A 23,190-nucleotide genomic window follows, 5' to 3' on the forward strand; every position below is an offset into this window, starting at 1 on the left:
GCATGCCTAGAGTTGACACCCGCCGTGTTAGGCACGTTTAGCCGTTATAGCGAAGGTACACACGTGCGAATTGTTCTACTAATGCTAATATATGGCTGATATAAGCCAGCGTTAGACGGAATTTTTGCTTCGCAGTAATATTCATTCGCAGGGTTCTTAAAAACTCCATAGACGATACAACTTATTTAGCACCAGATAGTAGTTTTGTTAAAGAGGATATTGCCTCGAATTCATTGATGTGGCCATTAGCGCCAGCTTGGTGCACTTCATGACACCTCGGTGTTATGAGGTCGAACATGTTTACGTTTGTACTGCCATATACAGTAGCAACGTCGTACGCGTCACGAATGCAACCAAGCAATTTGTTTCCTCCACATTTCTATGCTTCGAAGTTCTGAAATTAGATTTTAAAAGTTGAAAAAACATCAATTTTAGTATCGAAAAAGGCTATTTTTATAAAAAGTAAAAAATAATCTTACAAGGGTGCTACCCTAACAGTTGATGAAATTCAACCATGAACCTAGAAAGTTGTTGTCAAACTATTAAGGCGTGTGTGCTATTTACCGGACTGTATCGTTCATTGCTTCTGTGTCGCATGAAGATAATCACATGAATCTATACACGGATCATGTTAAACTAACACATTACCGTACACAGTTCGCTTCGTGCACCATAGACCCCGAGACGGAGGAGGCGTCAGACTGAAGTGCCATAATGTTAGTACAACGCATGAACGAGTTCAAGAAGTTCGAAGATGATGGGGAACACCAGACAACTGTCGCGGTTTGGTCAGGCGTGACCAACGTGCCGATGTTTTATGTATAGCTAGCCCTCTGAAGTCGAGCGCGATCTCGCGATCTCTAATCGAAGAGCAATAGAAAGAATATCGGACCCGATCTTCTGATCATACGAAGCATGAGCATCCACGCGATTATCGCGATCTGATTACGCTTCGCTGCCCGTAGTGACTGCACCCGTGGGCCATAGCGCCCACTCAGTAGAATCCACACTGAATCCAACCAGACGCCTGCTACCCCATGGATGTTGACATTGTCTTCCGAGTCTAGTTGGAGTTAGCGGCGTTGAAAATGCCCCACAGTCCATTGGCCATGCCGTCATCCATCGACCGTAGCCTTCCGTAGGTTCTACCATTGTGCATTTTCGTAACACCGATCAGATCAGCTATCACTCACATTGAAAGCAGTCCGTCAACAACAGGTAGCCCATACGGCGGGCCGGCTAAAAACTGTCCTCCTTTGAGTATCGTTGCGATCAACGAAGAACTGCGCGAGTCTGCAAGAAGTTGAAGCAACGCTTCGAGTAGGTCTAAGCAGAGCAGTTAGGTCTGTTTCTTTCTCACAGGTAAGAGCTACCGCCAATCGTGTAGCCGTGGATGTGTCTGCCTGCGTGAGTCCTATCTGCTATTCAGCCTGCCTCAGCTTGAACACCGAGCCAGTCGACCTGTTCCTGCTTTCACGTCCTTAAAATAACAAGCTCATTCGCGCAGAGCTAATCCCGCTGCAGAAGTTTGCGACGATGCCGACACTGCCACCGTCGACACAGAGAGAGGTACGACACGAACGGTCGTTGGATGAACCGATGCTTCATGTAATGTAAATACCAAATCAACACTGACTGGTTATCCTCTGGTTAATGGTGGATATTCACTGTAGCTGGCTCACCAAGGAAGAAATCGCGAAGAAGTTACGAGACGACGAGCTGTCCTGGCTGGTGTGGTGTTGACGTGGGGTCGATTTTTCAATCGGCGAATAGTTCATTTATGACGTTGATGAGATCACAGACATGGAGTACGCCGATTCCTTCTACGGGATACGATTGGTCAACGAGCGGCGTTTGAATGTGTGTGTACAAAGAAAAGAGACGTGAAAGATGCAGATGACAGATAAATCGAAGGAACAAGTCGCTCCTGTCTGGCGGAAGGCGAATCGATCCGGGGTTGTGGCCACTTCCGAACTCGACAAGGATAGCGAGATTGAAGCATTTGCTAATGGAGACAGCTAGTGACCCGCTTCACCGTACGATCTGGGCTGTCAGTATTCGTTTTCTATATTGATAAGAGCTCTTGAAGTGTAATACGAGCCATGAGAGCTTCCGCGTCGGGAGAAAATGAGAATTCAATGGTTTCGAATGTGACGCATGGTTGATTTGAAGGTGTGACTGGTGTACCTATAGCGGGATTTGTAGTAATAGTTCAGAGATGGCAGTTGATCTAAATTGGGTTTTATTGATATTAGGATACGCAGATAAGACACATTTAAAAAAAAAGAGCCATAACCAGAATAACATGATCTCATCTATTTATTCGGTTTGCCTTTTGCCCTCAAGGTTGTTATGTTCTTACGTTGTTGGGTTGATGCTTGCCAACCAAGAGCGGCTATTACGACCCAAAACAGCTCTTAAAGCGATGGATTGCCAATGTAGACGTTTCTTGACGGAACTTGACGCTCTCTTTACGCTGTACCAAATTGATATAAATATATATATATACAAAAATTATATCACGCTGATGAAACGTAATCGCGCAGGGCATCGATATCAAAAGGTGGAATAATCTGTAGATAAACACGGCCACAATTGGGCAGGAACTGAATATTGCAGCTGCATCTCTGACGCCCTACGTACTAACACATCCCCATGAGGTCACGCATTTCCGCCTTAATAAATTAAACTTTGTTTATTTATTTAATATGATTTACATTGTTAATAGACATCTGATTTATGTGTTTGGCTTCAACGCATAAACAGCTCATAGTATACAAAGCATCTTAGTTTGAAATAATCAATTAAAGAAATACACTTCTTTCGAGCCCTTCTGCATTTAGTTCTAATATTTCCATAACGATTCGGTTACCGTGACATCTAGTCAAAATGTTACTTTGTGCTCCTCAATGTTGTTCAATGACGTTACATCACACATTACGGTATGCATGGCTTTAACTAACACGATCAAATAATGCCAGCCAAAAGTGTCCTGTTTTTCGCTCCTCTGTCCTCCTCCCTAAAGCATTAACAAAATGTCGACGACATTTTTATCATAAATTAAAGCTATCTTGTTGTCTTCTCATAATTTTCTATCGATCTTTATTTAGGTCTCCCTTTTACTTCCCGATTTGCCTTATTCAAGCAGCATAAGATCCACCAAAAATATTCATAAACACGCATCGCGGTAGCACCACATGTCTCTTGTTATTAAAATGTGAGGAACCCAGAAGAGGAATGGGAAATATCGCCGCTGTCGTTGTTCTGAAGAGATACCGGAGCCAAAAACATCTTCATGTTGCAGCCACCGTTGTTACCTTCGCTAGTGAGGTCTAAGCTGGAAGTACAGAATGAGGGTATGGTGGGATAGACCGGGGCAGCAATCCCCCGATCTCGGATGATTTGGGAAAATGGCTTCTTCCTGGTGATGATCATCGTAATAATAATATGGGCCGTTTGTCGCATGCCGCTTTGTAATTCTGCTCCTTTCGAGAGGTACGGGGGGTGTCGACGCGTGCTAAAGCACACAGACACACACTAAAAGATGTTAGCAGCCGATGTAGTGCTAGACGCAAACATAGGGTGAGCAACGGCAGCGTTTAGGTTCGCTGCTATACATCATTAGCATTAGTAAGTAGAAGAACGAGCGACATCGCCGCTGCTAGAGGTGACTATCCTACCCCTCTGTCGACTTTGTGCAGAGAGAGCTTCGCATATTTCGGCTCCCTGGGACCCCCATCAGGATTGTCTCGATTTAGAGTCGCTAGTCCCTGGCGAGACTGCCACTTCGTCCTCCAACAAAAGACAATCTGATCTATGCAATCTAACGATCTTTGTCGGGCTTTGTTTGCACGGAAGAGCACCACACTTTTGGTAGTAGCAAACGGTGGATACTTGACCAGCGCTAAGAACCAAGAGATGGTGCAAGCGAACAGCCGCAAACGCGGCATACGATTACGATAAGGGATCATGAAGAATTACAAGTCATTTTTAGGGAAGTAAATTATCACTGTCGTATTCTGGGTGAAAACGGTGTTACCAAATCGAAACGGACATGTTGTTCCGCCACTGACGAATTCACAGATCATATAACTAATACGCGAAAATTTTAATTGTGAAATGATGTTGCCGCGTAGCGGTAAGCTCAGCAGATTGGGTTGAACTAACTGGGTCGTGGAGAAATCAATTAGCCTGTCCCCTGTTGCTGCTTGTTGTTGTTGTTCAACCACGATTATCATATAGATATATAAAACGATCGACTAGCCTACAGCTAGGGTCCAATTTGTGTTAAAGTGAAGTTTAGATAAACTACTGGTTGCCCTCTATTCGCCAGTTCGCCAAAGTACTGCAATTTGAGTGCGCCGCAACCTAGATTTGCTTGGTCAGGTAATGTACCCAGCAATGATCCTCCATGATATTTACATTTGCAGAGAGTTAGCTACAAAATCTTGATACCTTAATGCTGAATTGACAAATATACTCCGTATGCGCAAATAAATTATACAATTCAGTACGTTTGCAAAATATAAACCTGTATGAGTAGTCATCCGAAGAGTTTCCGTACCCCTGTTCTCTACGTTCTTCATCGATGACGTCCGGTTAGGCGCGCCCGTGGTAAAACTAACGTTTGAGTTGTTTCACCTACAAGCTAATATTTAAAGTGCACCATGATATCCGGTAAATATAACAATCTGTATGACACTATTACGTATGCCTGCTCAGGCAAGAAAAGCGACGTTCATGCTTGTATCGTTTATCGTCTGCCCTAATCTTCTACCTAATGCTAACGTCACCCGTACTGCAGTAATAGTAATAATAAGCAATACTTGCAGTAATAATGCTGATCTAGTCCATAGGCAAAAGCTGTCATGTTGCTTCGTTTGGTTCGAAGGCTAAGCTTTGCCGCGACTTCAGTGATTGCATTGAGGTGAGTTCGAGGTTCAACAAATCTATCTTGTTCAGACTGTACGTCTCGTTCCTGTTGATGCTCCCTTACTGACTCCTTGATCGAGCCTTATAAGCAAAGTCGTTCTACTGTTTGTACTTCAGACGCGCGTCGACAATGGTGATCGGACGGGTACACACACATATATACATATAGACACCCCCTCCACTCATATGTGTTAAATAGCGTCCTTTACAGCTGCCTAGTTTAAGGCCTGTAATACGCAGAGTTGGCGTACCGCGATCCCCAACAACACCGCAAACAGCGTGCCACAGAGGGAGCATGTTGTTGTTAATACTCTACCTCGACTACGGCTCCCCCCACGAGACGCGGCTAAGCTGCACATTGAAGTAAAGTCAGGCTGAGAAAAGGACTGCCAAAGAGAATTATGAACACTATAACGTTGCCAGACACGCATGTACTTTCTGGTCCAAGTGTAGGGGTTTCGCAGAGCGCGGACAAGACCGTGTATACTACTGCGGAGCGTCACAAGCGACCATAAGCGCAACGATGGCAGGACCAGTGATAGGGATTTGGGTAGCGCGCTTGACTGGATCCGCAGCGCGTCAACGCTTGGGGTTTTGGCTGTGATACGGGTTTTGCTTGTTGGGTATCCACTAGCGTTGATTGCAAGCTAGCCTTCCTCTCTGTCCCTTGTGGCCCATGGATCGATTCAATTTGGGCGATGCGTAGCATATACAACAAAGGAAAACACACAATGAAAACGACCCATGTACGTGGTGTTATGTGTGTAGGGAGCATTTCGTATTGAAGCTGCGGGGAGCTGAAGCTGAAGTATGTCGTTCATCCCGCTGAAGACATTGTACTCCATTCCCAACGGAATTCGAGGCGACTATATTGTCTAATGCTGAAAATTTTCCCATACATGTGCGTGTAAGGCCATATATAATCGAGATGAAGGTGGTTTCGTTAATGGATCTAACTGCAGAATTACTATTAGTTTATGTTTGTTTGTTTGTTATTCGTGTATGGGTTAAGCCTAAGAAGAGTATGTTGGCATTGCTCCCATCTTTAAAACGCGGACCGGACAAGTAGTATCTGTTATTAGGAGCACTGATCGTGAAATTTAGGTTGGCTCAACAAGGCAGAACGATCACCGGATAAGCCTAGTCACCCGTGCCGGCGAATTCGTCGTGCCTGGTATGATTTTTGACACCTCCGACGACGACGACGACAGTTTGTAGGAACAGCATGAAATAGGAAAGGTTGTATTTTGCTTAATATCAAAGCTCAAATGCGTGTGCAGCGAAACAAGTACTATATGGGTCCTATTTTGATTGACGAATGTTATTTTTTTTTATTTTCCATAGAAAGAACACGGCAAAATCGGACACATACTTCAATGAAGGTTCAAATCAAAATACACACGTATAACGTTGATATTTAAGGTGTCGAGGCCATTGTAGTTAGGAAACATGATAAATCGTATTATAATTAGATGATAGCTTTACATATGAGATGAGTACAATAGATGCCTGAAATCGGCCTGTTTACACGCTGCTCGAGTGAAAGTGTTGAACAGTCACGAATTTTCAGAAATATGAGTTACACACTAGATGGTACGTACCGCAAGCATCTCGTGTGCCTGGGATTGCTTCATGTGATGCCAATTTCCAATTAAATTTGTCTCCGAAAGCTTTGGTTGTACCCTAAAAGAAAACGATGTGAAAACATACCTAGTTGCATTTACTTGTCATCTTCGAAATATTACATTGAATGCCAGTTCCAGGCACTTACGGAGGAAAGATTTTATGTCATCCTTCATCTAGTGTTTTCTAATGAGCATTTATCGGGCTCAGTAGCATTCAGTCATATCGAAATGACATAGACTGATTCAACTATAATTATTTTTTGCCTATTGATAAGAGTAATCAAGCGGTCTAATTATGATTGATACCTCTTCTCCATTCTTCTGCAATGCTCGCCTCAGCCACCGTTTGGTGAAGCAAGCAGACGGCTGGATGACGTCTATGCTAGGTCTAGACATTTTTTATGTTTTAAATTAGATTGTATCTTCACATCTCTTTTTATATTCAACTGTGTACTCGTGCGGCAGGTAGCGGACAACCCCTGTCAATCGAGAATAGGAAGGTTCAGGTACCAAGCGCAGTCAGAAAAACTTTCCACTATCCTAGATTTCACTAGATGCTCAACTCTAATCAGTTCCTGATTCAATGTCTCGGTCCCTGACTTTACGCCGCGACGATACGTCCCCTTTCCGTCCCAAATCTAACAACGTTGCACACGATGGCCATACTCCGCAGCCACTCCGACATCAACGCAGGTTGTGCACTTATGGCCATACTTATTCTCTGCTCAGGCGTTTCGAACGGAAGAGAACACTTCACCCTCATTTCTTCTCGACGTTAGGTTTCATCCAGAATATACGAAACTGGGGAATGGTCGGGAATTCGCGCGACAGCCCGGTACTCCCTGGCTGCCGTAGCTATCATCTTGCCCTCGAGGGGGAGGTACCACGAGGCTCCCAACGAGCGAAGTTGATCACGTTTACGTGTTAGTTGTTGTCGCAGAGAGATACAAAAGGAATGGTGGCGAGGTGAAAATGTACTATGTTTCGTTCGCTTCTGCTACCGTTTGCACAGTTCCCGCAGCGGGTATTTTTCGTTGGGGTGGTTCATCGTCCATCTCATAGGGAGTGCGAGTCTGCGCCGCTTTTCTCTACGCCGAGGTTACAGGAGTCACCTTGCTCTCTCCGGTAAAACCTAGGAGTTCAGGCGACGCGCGGACAACTCCAACCCGGCCCCGGCGCTCACCGACGCTTATCCCCCCTCCTGCGTTGTCGACGCAGCTTTCAGCTCCTACAGTTTTCTCTCGTTCGTTTCCCAGCAACAGTTTCCAAATAGTTTTGCAGCACCGTCGACGCCCCTGGGGCCGCCCTTGCTGGTGCCATCACCGCCATTAACTTCACGGTCGTTGACACTGTCGACGCTGCAAGCTCACACAGATATTTAGAGGCGGATAGGCGCGCACGTACCTACACAGATAATATGTACGCTGAGTGCGTTTCCTAGCTGCCTATCTATCGATAGTGGAGGCAGTAGTAAACGCAATAACGAAGCAGGCAGTGTTATTATGCGAATAACCGGTCAGTCTACCCTCAACGAGGAGGAGCCTCTTTGATGCGTGGAAAGGGGGCGGATCTAGCGGAGCCGATTGGTCGACACCGGTTCCTAGGAGGGGCTAGACCGACCACATATACTGAGATTGTGTGTTGAGAAACAGTCAGTTTGTTTATACAACTAGAGGGTGATACAAGAGCACCTAGCAGCGACCAGCAAACAGTCGACGGCACTCACAGCCCACAGACGGAGAGCGAGGTCAGTCCGTTGGTGACTGAATAAAGAAAATAGTGTTATACGGGAGAAGTTGGACAGTGAATTTTGATTGTAGAAATCGAAGAGGGAACTTTGGAAGAGGGAGCAACGTATCGACGATCGATGAACATCTAACTACTTCTAACCGGGTTCTTCGCGGTATCGAGGGAAACAGGATAGAACAAATTAGATTGTAGTGATTGTACCTTAGTCGTGTGGTGTCGTGCGTGACCCAAAGACAGCAACTCTAGAAGTTAGTGTTTTTAACTGCCAACAGTGAGGACCATTGTGTTTCTGTTGTTTCAAGATTAAAGACTGCTGGCGAGTTATCCTCAGAGTGCTATATCGAAAAGTGTTCTACAACTGTCAACGAAGTTCCTATTTCGTTACTAAATCGATATAAAGGAAGTGTTTCGTCTCTCAGGACCTGTTTAAAGAAGACACTTAAAGGCAAAGTCGACGGCAGATCGTTTAGGTGACCTGATACAGTCATCTATTGAAGTTCTGTTGCCGTTCAAGTGTGAGCGGTATGATGATGTCGTTTGAGCAAACTGTCGAGGTGCGTAAACCTAAAAAGCTAACCTCGTTCAGCATATCATCTCTAATTGATACTGATTCCGATTGTGAGGACGACGTACCAGATCTAAAAGTGGAAAATTCTGACCCAGTCTCCGAAGACGGGCTTGAAGAAGAAGGTACCGACACGAAGGAAGGAACCGAAAACGGCAATCAAGAGCCCGGCTTACCAGAACCCGAACTCAAAACGTTACCGGACACTTGGAAAAAATCAAAGGACAAACCGCCTTTCAGTTATAACGCTCTAATTATGATGGCGATCAGGCAATCTACTGAAAAAAGACTTACCCTTAACGGCATCTACGAGTACATCATGAAAAATTTCCCGTACTACCGTGAGAACAAGCAAGGCTGGCAAAATTCAATCCGACACAATCTCTCGCTAAATAAATGCTTCATTAAGGTTCCCCGCCATTATGATGATCCGGGAAAGGGAAACTACTGGATGCTTGACCCTAGCGCCGATGACGTATTTATTGGCGGCACAACAGGCAAACTTCGTCGACGAACGGCGCCTGCGACGCGCAATCGTTTAGCATTGCTCCGACGGAACCCGGCGGCGCTTCAGGCCGCAGCGTTCGCCGCAACCTCTCATCTAATGGGGGCCGGGTCCCCGTACAGCGCGTATAGTTCCGGTCAGCCATGGCATAACGCGGCAGCCGCATTAGCAGCAGCATATCAAAGCGCCGTGGTTTCGAAACTTAGCCAACAGCAACAGCTGCCAAAAAGCCTCCAGCAGCAGCAACTCCCCATTCCACACCAACTGCCTCCCACGGCGTTACCTCCAGTAGCCCTCGGAGCCCCCCTGGAGCGCCTTTCGCCCTTCGGAGCGCTATACCCGCCCAACCTTTACCTTCAGCAGCAACAGGCGTTGGCACAGCAGCGCTCCGCCCTTATTGCGCGAATGCAGGCCCAAGAAGAACTAGATGCCCTTCGAAGGTCTCCCAGTTCCCATTAAGAACCTCTAACCTGTAGCTTAGTTGAGTGCCATGGCAACTGGAGGCCCCATTGACAGGGATAACGGCAATGGCTTTTGTTAGATATGCTAGTATAACCAAGTGCCCTATTTGTTGTTATTAATAAGGGCAGCTGTTGATGGTCTGTTAAACACACACCTAAAAAAAAGATAAGAACATGAGAGAGAACAAAGAGAAAAATAATAGGACAAAAAACATACGTGCGAATGTACTTCAGCAGAATTTTGACGACGTCTATACTGTACATATTTATATAGATATAAGTATATATATATATGAAGGAAAAACAGTCAATTCCTGCCACTCTCCTACGGCCCCGATTAGGAAAAAGAATAAGCTCTCAGTGCCGAGTGACGATTGCTGGGGACACGGACGCAGGCAATAGCACTTAACGATCTCAAATGTGATGCAATATTCTGTACATAATTCTGTAAATAAGTGGCAATTGTTGTCAGAAAGTGAAGAAAATGTAATGAAAAGACCAATAACAAGCAAGTGTAGCTTATATTACGCTGATCCAATGATGATGTGTTATGTATAGATGCTGATGTGTGTGGTGATATAAGCGACGAGGACGCAAATAATAACTATAGAGGTGACCAGATGGCAGGACTAAAAAACATGAGATGCTTGTGTTTTGATTTCACATGTTTATATTTGATCAATTTCTAAGTTGATAAATGTTCCGGTTTTTTATTTGTGGCAATTCCTATAGAATAGATGTATATTAGTTGGTTATGTTTGGACCAGGTCGTCGATAAATATCTAAGGGGCGCGTTTTCCTTCAGCGAACTAGGTAGTCGGTGACACACGAACATGAATGGCTGTTTTCTGTCTTACCAGAGTAACTACATATTATAGATAAGTGTGATTGGCTTTAATCCATATAATTTGACAGCCAATCAATGGGTGGCCGTAGAATTGGGTGACAGTACAAAATAAGGTATGTATAAGGGTACGTATGTAGTAATGATAACGTGTTTGCATTTTGAACGTAATAACACGTAAAAAACCTAAGGCAATGCCTAAAAGCAATATCAACTGTGAAGCTTGAAATGTTCCCTTAAATATTGGAATTTAACTTAGCGTTACCCGTACGCCGGGGACGCCAAAAGCTGTAGCCCTTGACAACAGCTGCTAGCTTCAGTGTTCTCTATTGTAGATTTTTTCCTTTATCTCAAATTCAATCGGCCTAAGCCTATTATAGGCCGAACGATCACAGGTACGGTTAGCGCAAGCAAATACAGTGTGTATGCGTGTTGAAATTAAAGAAAAAAAGCTTATTAAAGGTGGTTTTGTATCTACCATCGAAGAAGATTCTTGAAGGAGCAATTTTAAACGATATAATCGATAAAGGCCATTAGAAATGCATTTAAAGCTATGGCAATCATAATTCGCATTGCTAACCTGTCATTACTGATTTTTCTATATTGCAACTTGGCCTAACTTCTCGATAGTCCCATCGACAGAATCGACAACCCGAGCTTACTCGTTATCACTCGAACTACCTACGAACAATTTAAAAAATAATGGCCATTTTTTTTATCCAAAACCCGTTTCAAACGTTCGTCATATAGCAATTTCGAAACACCGCTTGTAAATAGCGCACCCAACGCTAACCCTTTCCGAGCGATATAACCGGCTTGCCAGTGGTAACCACCTGCGTCAGATGATACATAGGACGCTACGGCTGTGAACCTGCATCAGTACACAATCGGTTGACTAAAACCTACGTTTTTCTGCTGTTTGGATCTGCTCATTGTCTACGCTTCAACCGTTAGTGACCGTTACTGCCCGAATCAGGTGAAGGGTCATAATCTAGTTGTGGCATATTTATTTTGAAGTAAAGACTTCGTCCCTAATCGCAACGCTTATTCAGAGTCGCGTGTCGTCAACCGACGCCATATTCGATTTGGAATTGTTTCAAGGAAAACCAAGAAGATTTTATTTTCTTTAGGCAATTTAAGTGATGGCTGCGTTCGTTAGGTCATAGTGCCCATAGGATCATCATGCTCTTTTCTAGTTTATCATACATGTAGTGTATTAAGCATCGAATAAGCCGTAGATGCAAATGCTTCTCTTCAGTCTGCCTAGAAAAATGACGAAGAAATCGGTCTTGAACAATTCGATTCAAAGAAACTTAATTAGTTGTAGTATATCTATTTGTTTATGTTCTTGTAAAAGATAAACTGTCAGCTTTATCGAAATGAAAAGGAAAACAAGGTAACATTGCGTGCGAACTACAAAACTACTCAAAGTCTACAGTGGTACATGTAATACTCACTGCTTTTCCTTTTGCTACTGATCTTCGTTTTTCCTTTTTTGCAACAATTTCACTTTCCAACATCGTCGGCTTGAAATCTTTCGAAAGGAGAGCTATCTACTCGAGCCACTTATGTTTCCTGTTCGCATGTAATCTGAGTGTGGATGGTTTACCCCATAGCAAACAGCCGGCTGGCCTTCACCTAACATCACCCAGTAAGCCCTTCGCAAGTCGCTCAGGGTTACTGGCAGGACAAAACATTCCTAGTTCATTCCTGATCATACGATATACATTTTCCCTAGAACTTGCATAATTATATAGGAGCGCCGTAGACTGTGATCGATATAGATGTTCGTGGCAATGTTTGTATCAAAATATCTCTCAATTTACCTCTCGACCCAAGACCAGATATCACGACTACCGCTCACATATTCGCTGTAGAAATAAGCGCCTATAGAAGCATTAGGTAGATAAGGGTACTTGAACCATCGGCTACCGCTGACTGTAGCCTCTCCTTCCTCTTTATTCCACCAACAACGCGACCATTATTTCGGCATATGGACAGCATCGGCGGCCCGGCCGCTGATGATGACGATCAGCTGCTATCGACGCAGTTTGCTTGCTCGATCTTGCGGTCGTTTGTTCTGAAGTTAAATTTGATGCCACTTTGTATATTAGTGGCCTTGTGTACATATCCAGCTACGTGGCTTGCCTGTGGGCTAAGTCCCATAGACAATAACAACGAATGAAGAACGGTCACAACCGAGAACTGCTGTAAGAGGAGCGATTAGCCGATACCGCTGAGGTGCCGTTGTAACCGATTACAAAAAAGTGTCTGGGTCCTTTTACATATGTGTATACCTGAATATATAAATACTACGCTCAGACGAGTCAATCCTGGGCGTATTTGTCACTCGACCGCCATCCTGGTCTTCACCGCCACCATCATAGCGGTGTTCATGGTGCGCATGATGATGACGAGGTAACTTGAAGACCCAGTATCAGATATCGCGTCGGTACCCACTCGATGATGGTGGCTTAGCTTAGTGTTAGCCAAGCGAAGTTTTGTTTGGCGACAGCCATGGCACGGCGATCGGCTAATCCTCTGTGGTCCTACTGTGGCGGACTCAGGTAAGTAAGCAACAATGGAGTAAAATCGTCTCCAGGAACCAGTGAAACACAGAAGGTTGCAGCTAAAAGATTCGTAAAGCAATTGGACGCATTTCGTCGCTGTGGCAGCAAACAAATAACCGTGCGCGTAGAACTGCGAGCCGCCTTCGAGCGTTAGAACCCCCGGGACACGAACCGGTCATGGGCCGCTAGTGATGAACAACTACGAGCAAAGTAGTTGACTTAGCATGCAGGAACTCATGAAGGTACCTGACAGAGAAGGCCGCTTTACTTTTATATAATGCACTGAGATTCAGTGGAACATTTGAAATGACTTCTAGCGCCTACATCCGAATGGACATAATCGGGAATTTGCAACTATAGGCAACCTTGGCGCTGGAAAAATCCTGTCGGGCGAATTCATTACAGACCGTAAAGTAATAGAGGCGGATTTGAGCATTGACAAATTGGCACCGTGCCGTAGAAGGAAGTTTGTTTGTCCTGCCTCATCTATTATATGCAATACTCACGCGTCATCGCTGAGACCTAAATCAGCGACCTCCGCCGTTCCTGCTGGTAACGCTTTTTAATGACAGGCTTCAACGTTGCATTACAGCGTCAAGGCGTGCGTTGTGAGACAGCGACTAAAACACCATTGGACTGAATAGAAACACCGGTAGCTGAATAGAAGCACCGGGCGAAACAATTTTTAAGGATTGAATCTGCTTTGTAACAGTAGTTTACCAAAACTCACGCTAATATCAGGACAAGATCCTACACTACTGCACTGACAGCCGACGTCGATTGAGTTGATCCCCGGACTCGGCCAGAGCTTTATTCTGTAGGCAATATAACAGAGCTAACATTCGTATGCGGGTGTTGCGCTCGGATACCAATGTTCTACATTTTTTTTCGTACTTCAATAAGGAATATTGTATAACATATCACTTTGCTTGCTTTTTCCGTTTTCGGGCTAGAAACTTGTTAACACTCTATGCTAGACAGCCATGATAATTGCCAAGGACTCAGCTTAAGGCTGCGGAGTCATGACGGACTTCGTGCGCGCACCCAGCCATTGGTAACCAGCCAATGACCCCGTACCTCATCGGCTAATGCTTTCCAATAACAATCTTCACTGTGGACCGCTATCTGAGCAGTATCATCGACGATGATTGTCAACAAATCAACAATTACAGAACGAGTGGCGAGGTTGCTGCCGCAAATTCAAGCTTATCATGACGAAATTTACCAGCGGTGACTAACTGCAGCTAGTGACCTTAATATTTGTATGCGTAAAGGAAATTCGCTGATTGGTGCGTCGGTGTGCCCCTTATTTAAAGCTGAATTCGACAAGGAACGGTGGGCATGGCACAGGACTGTGTTTATCAATATACAAACATGCTTTACATGTACTGTCCATGTAACCTAGAGGTACATAACGGAGACTTTTATCAGATAGACATGCAGTTATGCTCTGTATGTAACGGTATGTTTTAATCAACGGTGACCCATTTGTCAAAAATGCTGATCAGGATCGAATTTGGGCACTTGAGCTTTTAACTGGGTCAGCACCAGTATTTGCACCAGCGCGAACATTTGGTGAGATTAAATTTCTGATAAATCTCATTTTTCATCGGGCATCTCACAGATGTCTTGGAGTAAATAAGTGAACCTATCGGTTGCTGAATAACCCGCCAGCAATAGTTATATTGATCCGAATTGGGTATTCAAATGTGTTGCATTGGAAATCGAAGGGGTTCAGGACAGGGGCAAATTTTGCTATGGGTGTAATCAACTACGGCTGAACAATTTGACTGATTCTTCCGTGAATTCGTAAACGTCCCGAATATAGGCCCTAGTTAGGGGCGTTGCTCAGATAACGCGGCAGTTCAGCTCAAAGCCTCTACGCACTCTAAAGAAACCTTTTGGGAATCACAGTTATTCTCACTGTAATTTTGTGGACTTGTATAATGTAACGCCTCTGTGTAGTTGCGGATGTGAACGTGCATTGACAATTTCTGCACAATTTTTACTGGTTATTCAGTACTCTATAAGGCCTGTTAAAATGCACACATATATAGCTAGCATACTCTACACTTACATGTATGAACGGGTCTGGTTAGCTTTAATGCAGCTTATGGAATACGCATAAATCCAGTACTACTCTTAAATGTTTCAGGCATCATCTTCTACTGCTCATGGAATCATTGCTTAAAACCAACGCCACGTATTTATTACGAGGCGAAAAGCACGCGTCTAACAAAATCATTGCATCTCTATGGAGTCTTCTGCCTGATTGACGATTGTGAATGAAATTTCATCCGCCCGGTCACAGCGGTACCCTGGATAAAAGCCATCTGATGTGACATCTTCTCTACGTCTGCGCTGTTGGCATTGGCTCTCCATCTGTGAAGATACCGCCGTCAATGTCAGTGGATACCGTCGCTCAAGACTTTTGCGGCAAAATCCAAACAACAAGCCGTCGAAGGCGTTTACGTGAGTTTCCTACAGCGCAAGCTTACGCCGTGGATTTCGAGCTCTGTATCAAAATGCAATTTTGTGTGCGCGCCATTGTACATGAACCCTATAAAACTGGCGTGTCAGTCCAGTACCTACAAAGGACGATTGAGTTGACTGACAAGCTTTAGATACGTGCATGACGTCTGTTTTCAAATCAGCATCCGGATCATATAAATGCATTGACTCGTTGGCAATCTTGCCTAGATCTTGACCTGTCGGCTTCCTGGACGTCAACACCACGGTCCTTAGTCGAAGTCCTGGTAATCTCCCTTTGAACAGTGGCGTGTATATGACAGTGTACTACGTCTATATAATACGCCTTATTTAGGCGCATTATCATGGTGACGAGGTGACACTTGACTACATCATGAGAAGCACGTTCAAGAGCACTAGACCTAAAAACTTCATGAAATCGTAAAGTCTCCTGGCCCTTGGGGCTTGGCATTACTGCCACGCTTTTCCTGCAACCACTATGACAACTATTACAAGCGACTTGTTTCCTGACGAAGAACAACATGAGCACGGTGACGTCGTACAGATCTCTACTCAATTCTCTCTCTCTTTAGTTGTTTTCCTGTTTTTGACTGGCGCCACTCTAAAGCTATTTCGCAGTGGGAGTTCGCACTGCGGGACACTCGTACGGGCATCGCGCATCACCTTAGCAGAATCACTGAGGCAGCCGTCTGCTCAGCGGCGACTTAAATTGAGCAGAAAGGTGTTCGCTAAACTGGTTACTACGCATGCAACGCTATCGCTGTTTTGACTTTAGACGATCTAGCTTCATCGCAAAACTACAAGCAACGACGATATAATAGAAAAAAAAAAAAGGCAGAGTAAGTGAGGTTTTTAGCCATAGGCGGCACGCATATCTCTATGTTCTTGAGCCGAATCAAGGAAACCCGCAACGAGAACAGAGGATGAAGAAGGAAACGACGTGGAAAGAAAAAAAGATCGAGATAAAGATGTATGGAACAAGATAGGATCAATAGTGAACTGATCAAGTTCAGGAGGTCGGATGCCGCCGACATGAACTCTGGCGCAGGAAAATGTAGGACGACGGAGAAACGGTGTCAGAACCCTTGTCCCCACAGCAGAAAGAGAAGATCCTTTAGTTAGAACCTCACAAGCCTTCGCTAAGATACGGAGCAAAGGCGACACCTAAGAACGCGGAATAGGCCCATTTGGATATGGGTACTAAAACAAGTCTCGATGTAAACAAATTAACTTAATGGGATTCGGTGAACCGGTTCTAGAACGAATTGATTGTCATTGTTTGATGGTAGAAAAACACAGTTAGCTCTATAGGAAATACATGCCTACTTCTGGGATTTGAATCTCTTGAGAATTTGACTGCAGTTGACGTTTGGCCTACAAGGACACACAGCTCTGGGAGAAAAAAAAGTTAGACAAATACGTGTATTTGAATGAATTAGACCGATTTGCATGATATGTTAATTTCGAGTACAAGAAGAAGGGAAATATCCGACAAGTTAACTTGATGAAGTTAGGTCCGGCTAGTTCTACTTATCTCTAGTAGTAAGTTCAGCGGTTTATGTGTTTTTTAAACGCAGAAAACAAGTTACGCATTCGGGTTTTCACATGGATTATTTAAAGAGATAGCTTCGGTAATCCCATGTAGCACGTAAATGCATTAGCTTACGCTGGTTAAAAAGAAGCTATTTGAACCATATTGTATGCGTTAACAAGCCAACAATAGCAACCATTTTTGTTATTATTTTTATGGTTATTATCATTATTAGTTGATCATAATTATTATAGTAGCCTTCTTTAGATAGTGTTCTAACGAATTTAAAAATCATAGATTTACTGCCGCACACAGGAACCAAGCCGATCCTTTCTAAGTAGTTTCACAGGCCAACTACGACGTCTATCTTTTACTCGCTCCCTGGCTTTAGCTCTCGGCTCTTCTAGACCGATGATGATTTCGCTTTGAAGTTTCAGTTAACTCGTCACGGACTTCACACAGTGTCATCAGCAACAGTGGCAGCAGACGCCGAAGCGGCCCGCCTCAACAAATTTCCTCGTCGCCACCTTTGCGACTCTCCGGGTTATATCAACTTCTCGTTGTGTGCCGCCCAGAATAGTGCCCTAATATCTGCCCTTCGACGCATGCTGACCTCGTGTCTCTGGACGCGCATAGCACCTTAGAAGCGGACAACCTTCTGTGGTCGGGGCGCATCGAAGGACCGACAGGCCAACAAACCGATAGACGAGGACCAATAATTTGCACTCACATCTACCGAACAGTAAGCAAGCAATCCGAAATCAGTAACAACCCTTTGATGTGGTCGTTGAGCCCACGGTGAGAGCTGTCGAGTCCATGAACAGCTTTCACATCGAAGTCATCCTGTATGCAAACGCGGGTCCAGCCGTCAGACGTTGATTGGCTCACCGTTTCTAGTGCGCGGTGTCCGTCGCATGACCATCTTAAAGCTGTACATTGGTAGAGTCTTGTTGAGCCCGTAATAGCGCCTACTCATGTTCGCTCAATCCCTCTATCTCGCGCGCTCCCTGTCACCCCTTTTCTTTCTCGCTAGAAAACCCGTTAAAAAGACCTACCAAGTGGGGGATTCGCGAAATTGTGCTGCCTACATATGGCTCCAGATGCTTACGAAAGAATTACCAATCCTTTACCAGAGTTTACTGAAACCACTGTCGAGTTCAAATGTGACTTGAGTCTCGACCAGGCTGTGTTCCGACTGGCAAGAGAGGATTTGAGTTGGTCGTTGCAGCGGTAAAACCTGATAATAGCTTGATACCGAAAGCACAGACGTGTACACACGTGTATAAAACTAACTTAGGTCGTTAGCTTAAAACGACCCAAGTTGATCCGCCGCCACTCTTGCAAACGCCCTCTGGTGGTGTTGGGGGAAGGAAGTATGCACCCAGCGAATACACACGGTTATCGCCATGGCTGCCAAAAAATCGCGAAGAGCGCCGAAGCAAAAAAAAAAAAGCTGAAATTGGCGGTCGTGCCTTTTTTCTTCTTCGCTTTGAAAATGGTGAAGCGGACGGAAACTTCCTTTTCAACTGCTTTACAACGCCGCGCCATTGAAAGATTGACATGCAAAAGAAGTTCATGTACATATACTGAGAGAACGGAAAATCGTGGCAACTTCACTCGGAGGAAATCAATAGAGGCCGGTGAGTTGGGCTTCTCCTTATTTCTTGTATAAAAATGGCTCTAGTTGATAGTGAACGGTTAACTGTTGAGTGAAAATGAAAGTTCGTCTATGCTATTGAATTGCTAACTTGGGGTATGTATGCAATTCAGATGTATGACCATCGCGCAAGTTTTGTTGTGCCGTCTGCAATTGTTTATTGTATTTTAGTGGTTTGTCAAGTATCCCGAATTAGTTTAAAATACAAGCAGACGTTTGCAAGTTCACTATAATGATTATATCATCGAAGAGTGGTCCAGCGAAACCAGCTATCTATTAGGATATTATTATATAAATGTTTGCGTGCCTATTTATCTATCACGTATTCAAATAAGTATCCTTTATATGGATGTAATTGCCCCGTTGCCATCTACAATCCATGCTTGCCCATGGCCCAGCACCTTGCTAAGGTAATCAAGCACTAGTGAAAGTTTAATGGATCAAGTGGCAAAGTAAGAGAAAGCGAATTTACTCTCAGGAGCTGCACACTTACCCTTAAGTTCGCTTCAACCGGATCCTTTGTCTTCAACAACCAACTTGCGGTCTATTCATGCTTATTTATTGCCCGATTACCATTAGCACCAGCGGCTGCTGCAACAGGATTTCCGGTGAGGAACCTTGGATTACAGTTCATGTTTGTATTGATGCATGATCAGTATCTGGCGACAGCCCGACAATCGCTTTCTGCCGACTACGATAAAAAGGCTGCTGGACAGCTCCTAACCATCGGCCGTGTATATCTGGTTCAGTTTGTTGTGACCTGTGCTACGGTATCTACGTATGTATACATGAGGTAGGGCAGAAATCCTTTGACGGTTAGAAAGATCATTGAATTCTTGGGGAGTCTTCATTAGACTTTTCACTACATCTCACTCTCTTCCTGTTTCCACTGATATAAATGAAGACTCTCAAATAAGTTCTGTCCTATCCCGTATACGGACGCACATTGGCTTTGCAATTACTGCAATATGAATTGTGTTGCGGTAAGCATTTAGTGGGAAGCTGCTCATTGATGACTATTTGCTCTTCAAGGCGTCATTGACTCACAGCAGTGTTGCCAGCCGCGGCTATCACTTGTAACAACGAGTATACTTGGTCACTTTTTGCTCTGTACCGCCGCCTGCTGCTGCTGCTGCTGCTGCTACTACGGCGTCACCGATGTCGCTAGCGCTAGTGGTAATGCTGTCACCTGTGAGCCAATCTACGGCGCTTGTTCGTTCTCGGGCAGTTCGTCCGCCGTCGTCTCTGTGGGGGTCCTCGTCGACTCGAAAGGGCAAGCCATTCTTGGATGACGCCAGCGCCTCTGTCGGTGGTACGACTAACAACAATAAGAACAGCAACAACAGGACATCTGGGAACGTAACACGAAGAAACAACTGTTAACGCTTCACGATCACCGCTTGTCGTATAGGCGGCCGTTATGACGCCTTTGTAGTTACGCGGTTAAGTCTCGTGCGTCGGACGCCAAACGGGAAACTATTAGAAGTCAACGAGTCTGTCTCCTCTCTTGATCTTGAGGTAGTCTGCTGCGTATGTATACTGCGTGCGGTCGCAATGGTGTCCTGATAATGCCGGTGTAGTGTTTTTTTCAGGGATCAGCAGTAGCAACGACAGAAGATAGAACGCCGAACCAGCAAAGAGAAACGTACCGCTGCTGAAGTGACCAATACGGCCCCGACCGCGGCCGCGCAAGTGGCTTCGGTCGCCGCTGACAAAAGCAGTTTCATTAAAATCACTTCGGCCTACCGTACTACTTGTATGTGCGTACGGCTCGAATGAGAGATGCTCGCTAGCGCCAGGATATATCAGTTCATTCATATGGCTGTCGTTATACGATTGACGTAACCGTTCCGTTTGTTTTCGGTTGACATCAGTGTGTCAGAATTCCCAGTACTTTGGCATCTGACGTGGATAAGGGCACATACTAATGCAAGTGTATATTATTGTTTCAGACAAATTAATCATTATACAAAAGATGCAACAGGGTTAAAGTCAAAGTGAAAATGAAACGTTTATTGGTACCTAATTCTAGATAAGAGTTTCGCATATTACGACGACTGGGCTTACTCACCGGGTCAGCTAAGGGACGCCCAAAGACAAAAAGCATACGGCACAACTAATTCGATGAAGGAGTTGTTTAGTAAAATCAGGACGCACGCAAGTCCCCCCTCCGCCTCTCCCTCTCTTTCCGAATCAGGGAGACAGAGAATTTCTACATCGATTCTAGTTATACCAACGCTAGCATCAACACGACTGTTTTAGTACAGGGGCAGACAAAAGAGAGGCATAGAAAAAGGACCAACTGACTAATCGAGTCGCCATTGCCCTACCAGCGGCGGTAACCTCTATCTGTGGCCTCGTCAGCCACACTTGTTGGGTGTAGGCAGACAGCGACGCCGGCTACCGCAGCAGGTGAAACAGCACGTTTTCAAGGAGCTGGGTCTATAACTCGCTACGCACGATCATCTCGACAACAACTTTACCTTTAGCACCGGCTCGGTCAACCAGTTCATGGCGACATGTTGTGTGAGAAGCTTACACAATCCGTCCTAATATGCCCCCTCATAAGGAATCAGCACCAGCCTATTGTGGTGGCGTCGGCTCGTTGACAAAGGAGGGCGTCAAAGGTGACAAACGCGACATGACACGGCGTCGCGACAGGAATTGGGCACCACGTGGACGAAGGAATACGAAACACGAAACGCGGCAGTAACAGCGCCGCCACTACGAGCTGATAAACAGCCGAAATGTTGGCGTTCCTGTAGCTGCCGTCATAGAGGGAAGACACAGCTGGAAAGAAAGTGGCCGCGTGACCAAAAGAGCCGAGGACCGCCGACTACGAGACAAAGAAGACATCACCGGATTATCAACGCCGCTAGAACGGGAATAGAGAACCGCAGTTAGAGAAAGAATTAGCGGTCAGCGGTGCAGACTGAATCGAACACTTTGGGGAAAAGAGCGTCATAATAGGTACACAAGCAGGGTGGAATGGGGCACGAGTGAGTCAGCTAAAAGATTATTGACTACGTAACCAAGATTACAGTTGTTTTTAGTATCGTTTTACGTCGTTCGATGCCGGCGGGGTTTGTCCGCAGCAGCGAAAAATGAACGGGGAAATAATCAGTGGCGTAATTTGAATATAGAGAAAACTGTTACACAGATTGACAGGTTCGTTGTATAATAGTCGAAAAGGTGATAGTGCAACTGATAGAATCACAGAAGAAGAAAAAGGTTTTACGTCAATGGAGATTGTTTTAGTTCATGTTTTTTTTTTTTTTTAAATCTGACAATGTGCTAAAGGATAGCACAAATGATTGTTCGAGTTGATTTAAACCCAAATAGAATACCTGACGAAGCCAGCTCCTGCGGGAGACAAAAAATAGTTTCATCCAGCGCAAGAAACCAATGCGATACATGCAGTGAAGCCCTACTCTTAGAACAGTGATATCTCCAGTAGATCGATCTCGGTTAGCAGATGCCCTGTGCTATATGGCATCGTAGCATACATAAATCATCGAAAGGCTCGGAAAGGCCGTCGCTCGCCTCATGAGGGCTGTCGCATGGGGTCAGTTCGAAACGTAAACAGGACAGGGTTCACTCTTTGGGAATAAGCAATCTTTTACTATGTCAGATCAAGAAAGGTCTGTAAAAGAAAGTGACTTGAAGTACAAACGAAGTACACATACAAGCGGGGTGGTCTACAGGTGATTTAGATTACACAAAGAACAACCTGTCCTTAGGCGTACAAAATGTGGTATGTTATTATCTGGACGAAAGGACGGTAGAAAAGACTTTCTAGTGCGTTTATGAATCGAATATCTTATGTATATCAAGTACAAATCCTTCAGATATCAATGTCCAGACTAATCTGAGATGGGTAGCCTTGTCTGAGTGTATTACCTACACAAGGATAATAGTTTTTTAGAAAATGCTAATAACTCATTATGCCGACGGGATACCAAAAGCCTTTCTTGGGCCTCAAATGTCTATGGCATGTGTTAGGGAATAACAGCCGCACAGTGTAACTTCCTTCCACTATGTAACCCCTGATCATTTTTGTACACGAATTACGTTCCGATTGCCGAGCTGCATGTAATTTTATTAAGTAAATGGTTAAGTTCATTTTTTTTCGGCTGTGCAAACGTAAAGCTTTTGCTGGAATAAGCCAGATTAAATTTTACAGCCAGAGAAATTGTTGATCAAACAACTAAGCCACCATAATCCAGAGGTCAATCAGTTTCTATGCGCATAGACATAAAAT

The 23,190-nt window shown here is 44.7% G+C and overlaps 1 protein-coding gene across 1 annotated transcript; it reads left to right on the forward strand.

Moving 5' to 3' along the window:
• The first annotated feature begins 8,084 nt into the window (after window positions 1-8,084).
• Window positions 8,085-10,479, forward strand: LOC111271242 (uncharacterized). Its single transcript, XM_022851925.2, has one exon. It carries the CDS (start codon window positions 8,831-8,833, stop codon window positions 9,833-9,835), a length of 1,005 nt encoding a protein of 334 aa, XP_022707660.1. The 5' UTR covers window positions 8,085-8,830; the 3' UTR covers window positions 9,836-10,479.
• Window positions 10,480-23,190: the final 12,711 nt, after the last annotated feature.

The sequence above is a fragment of the Varroa jacobsoni genome, unplaced genomic scaffold (genome assembly GCF_002532875.2).
Source record: "Varroa jacobsoni isolate VJ856 unplaced genomic scaffold, vjacob_1.0 contig00444, whole genome shotgun sequence".
Taxonomy (NCBI): domain Eukaryota; kingdom Metazoa; phylum Arthropoda; class Arachnida; order Mesostigmata; family Varroidae; genus Varroa; species Varroa jacobsoni.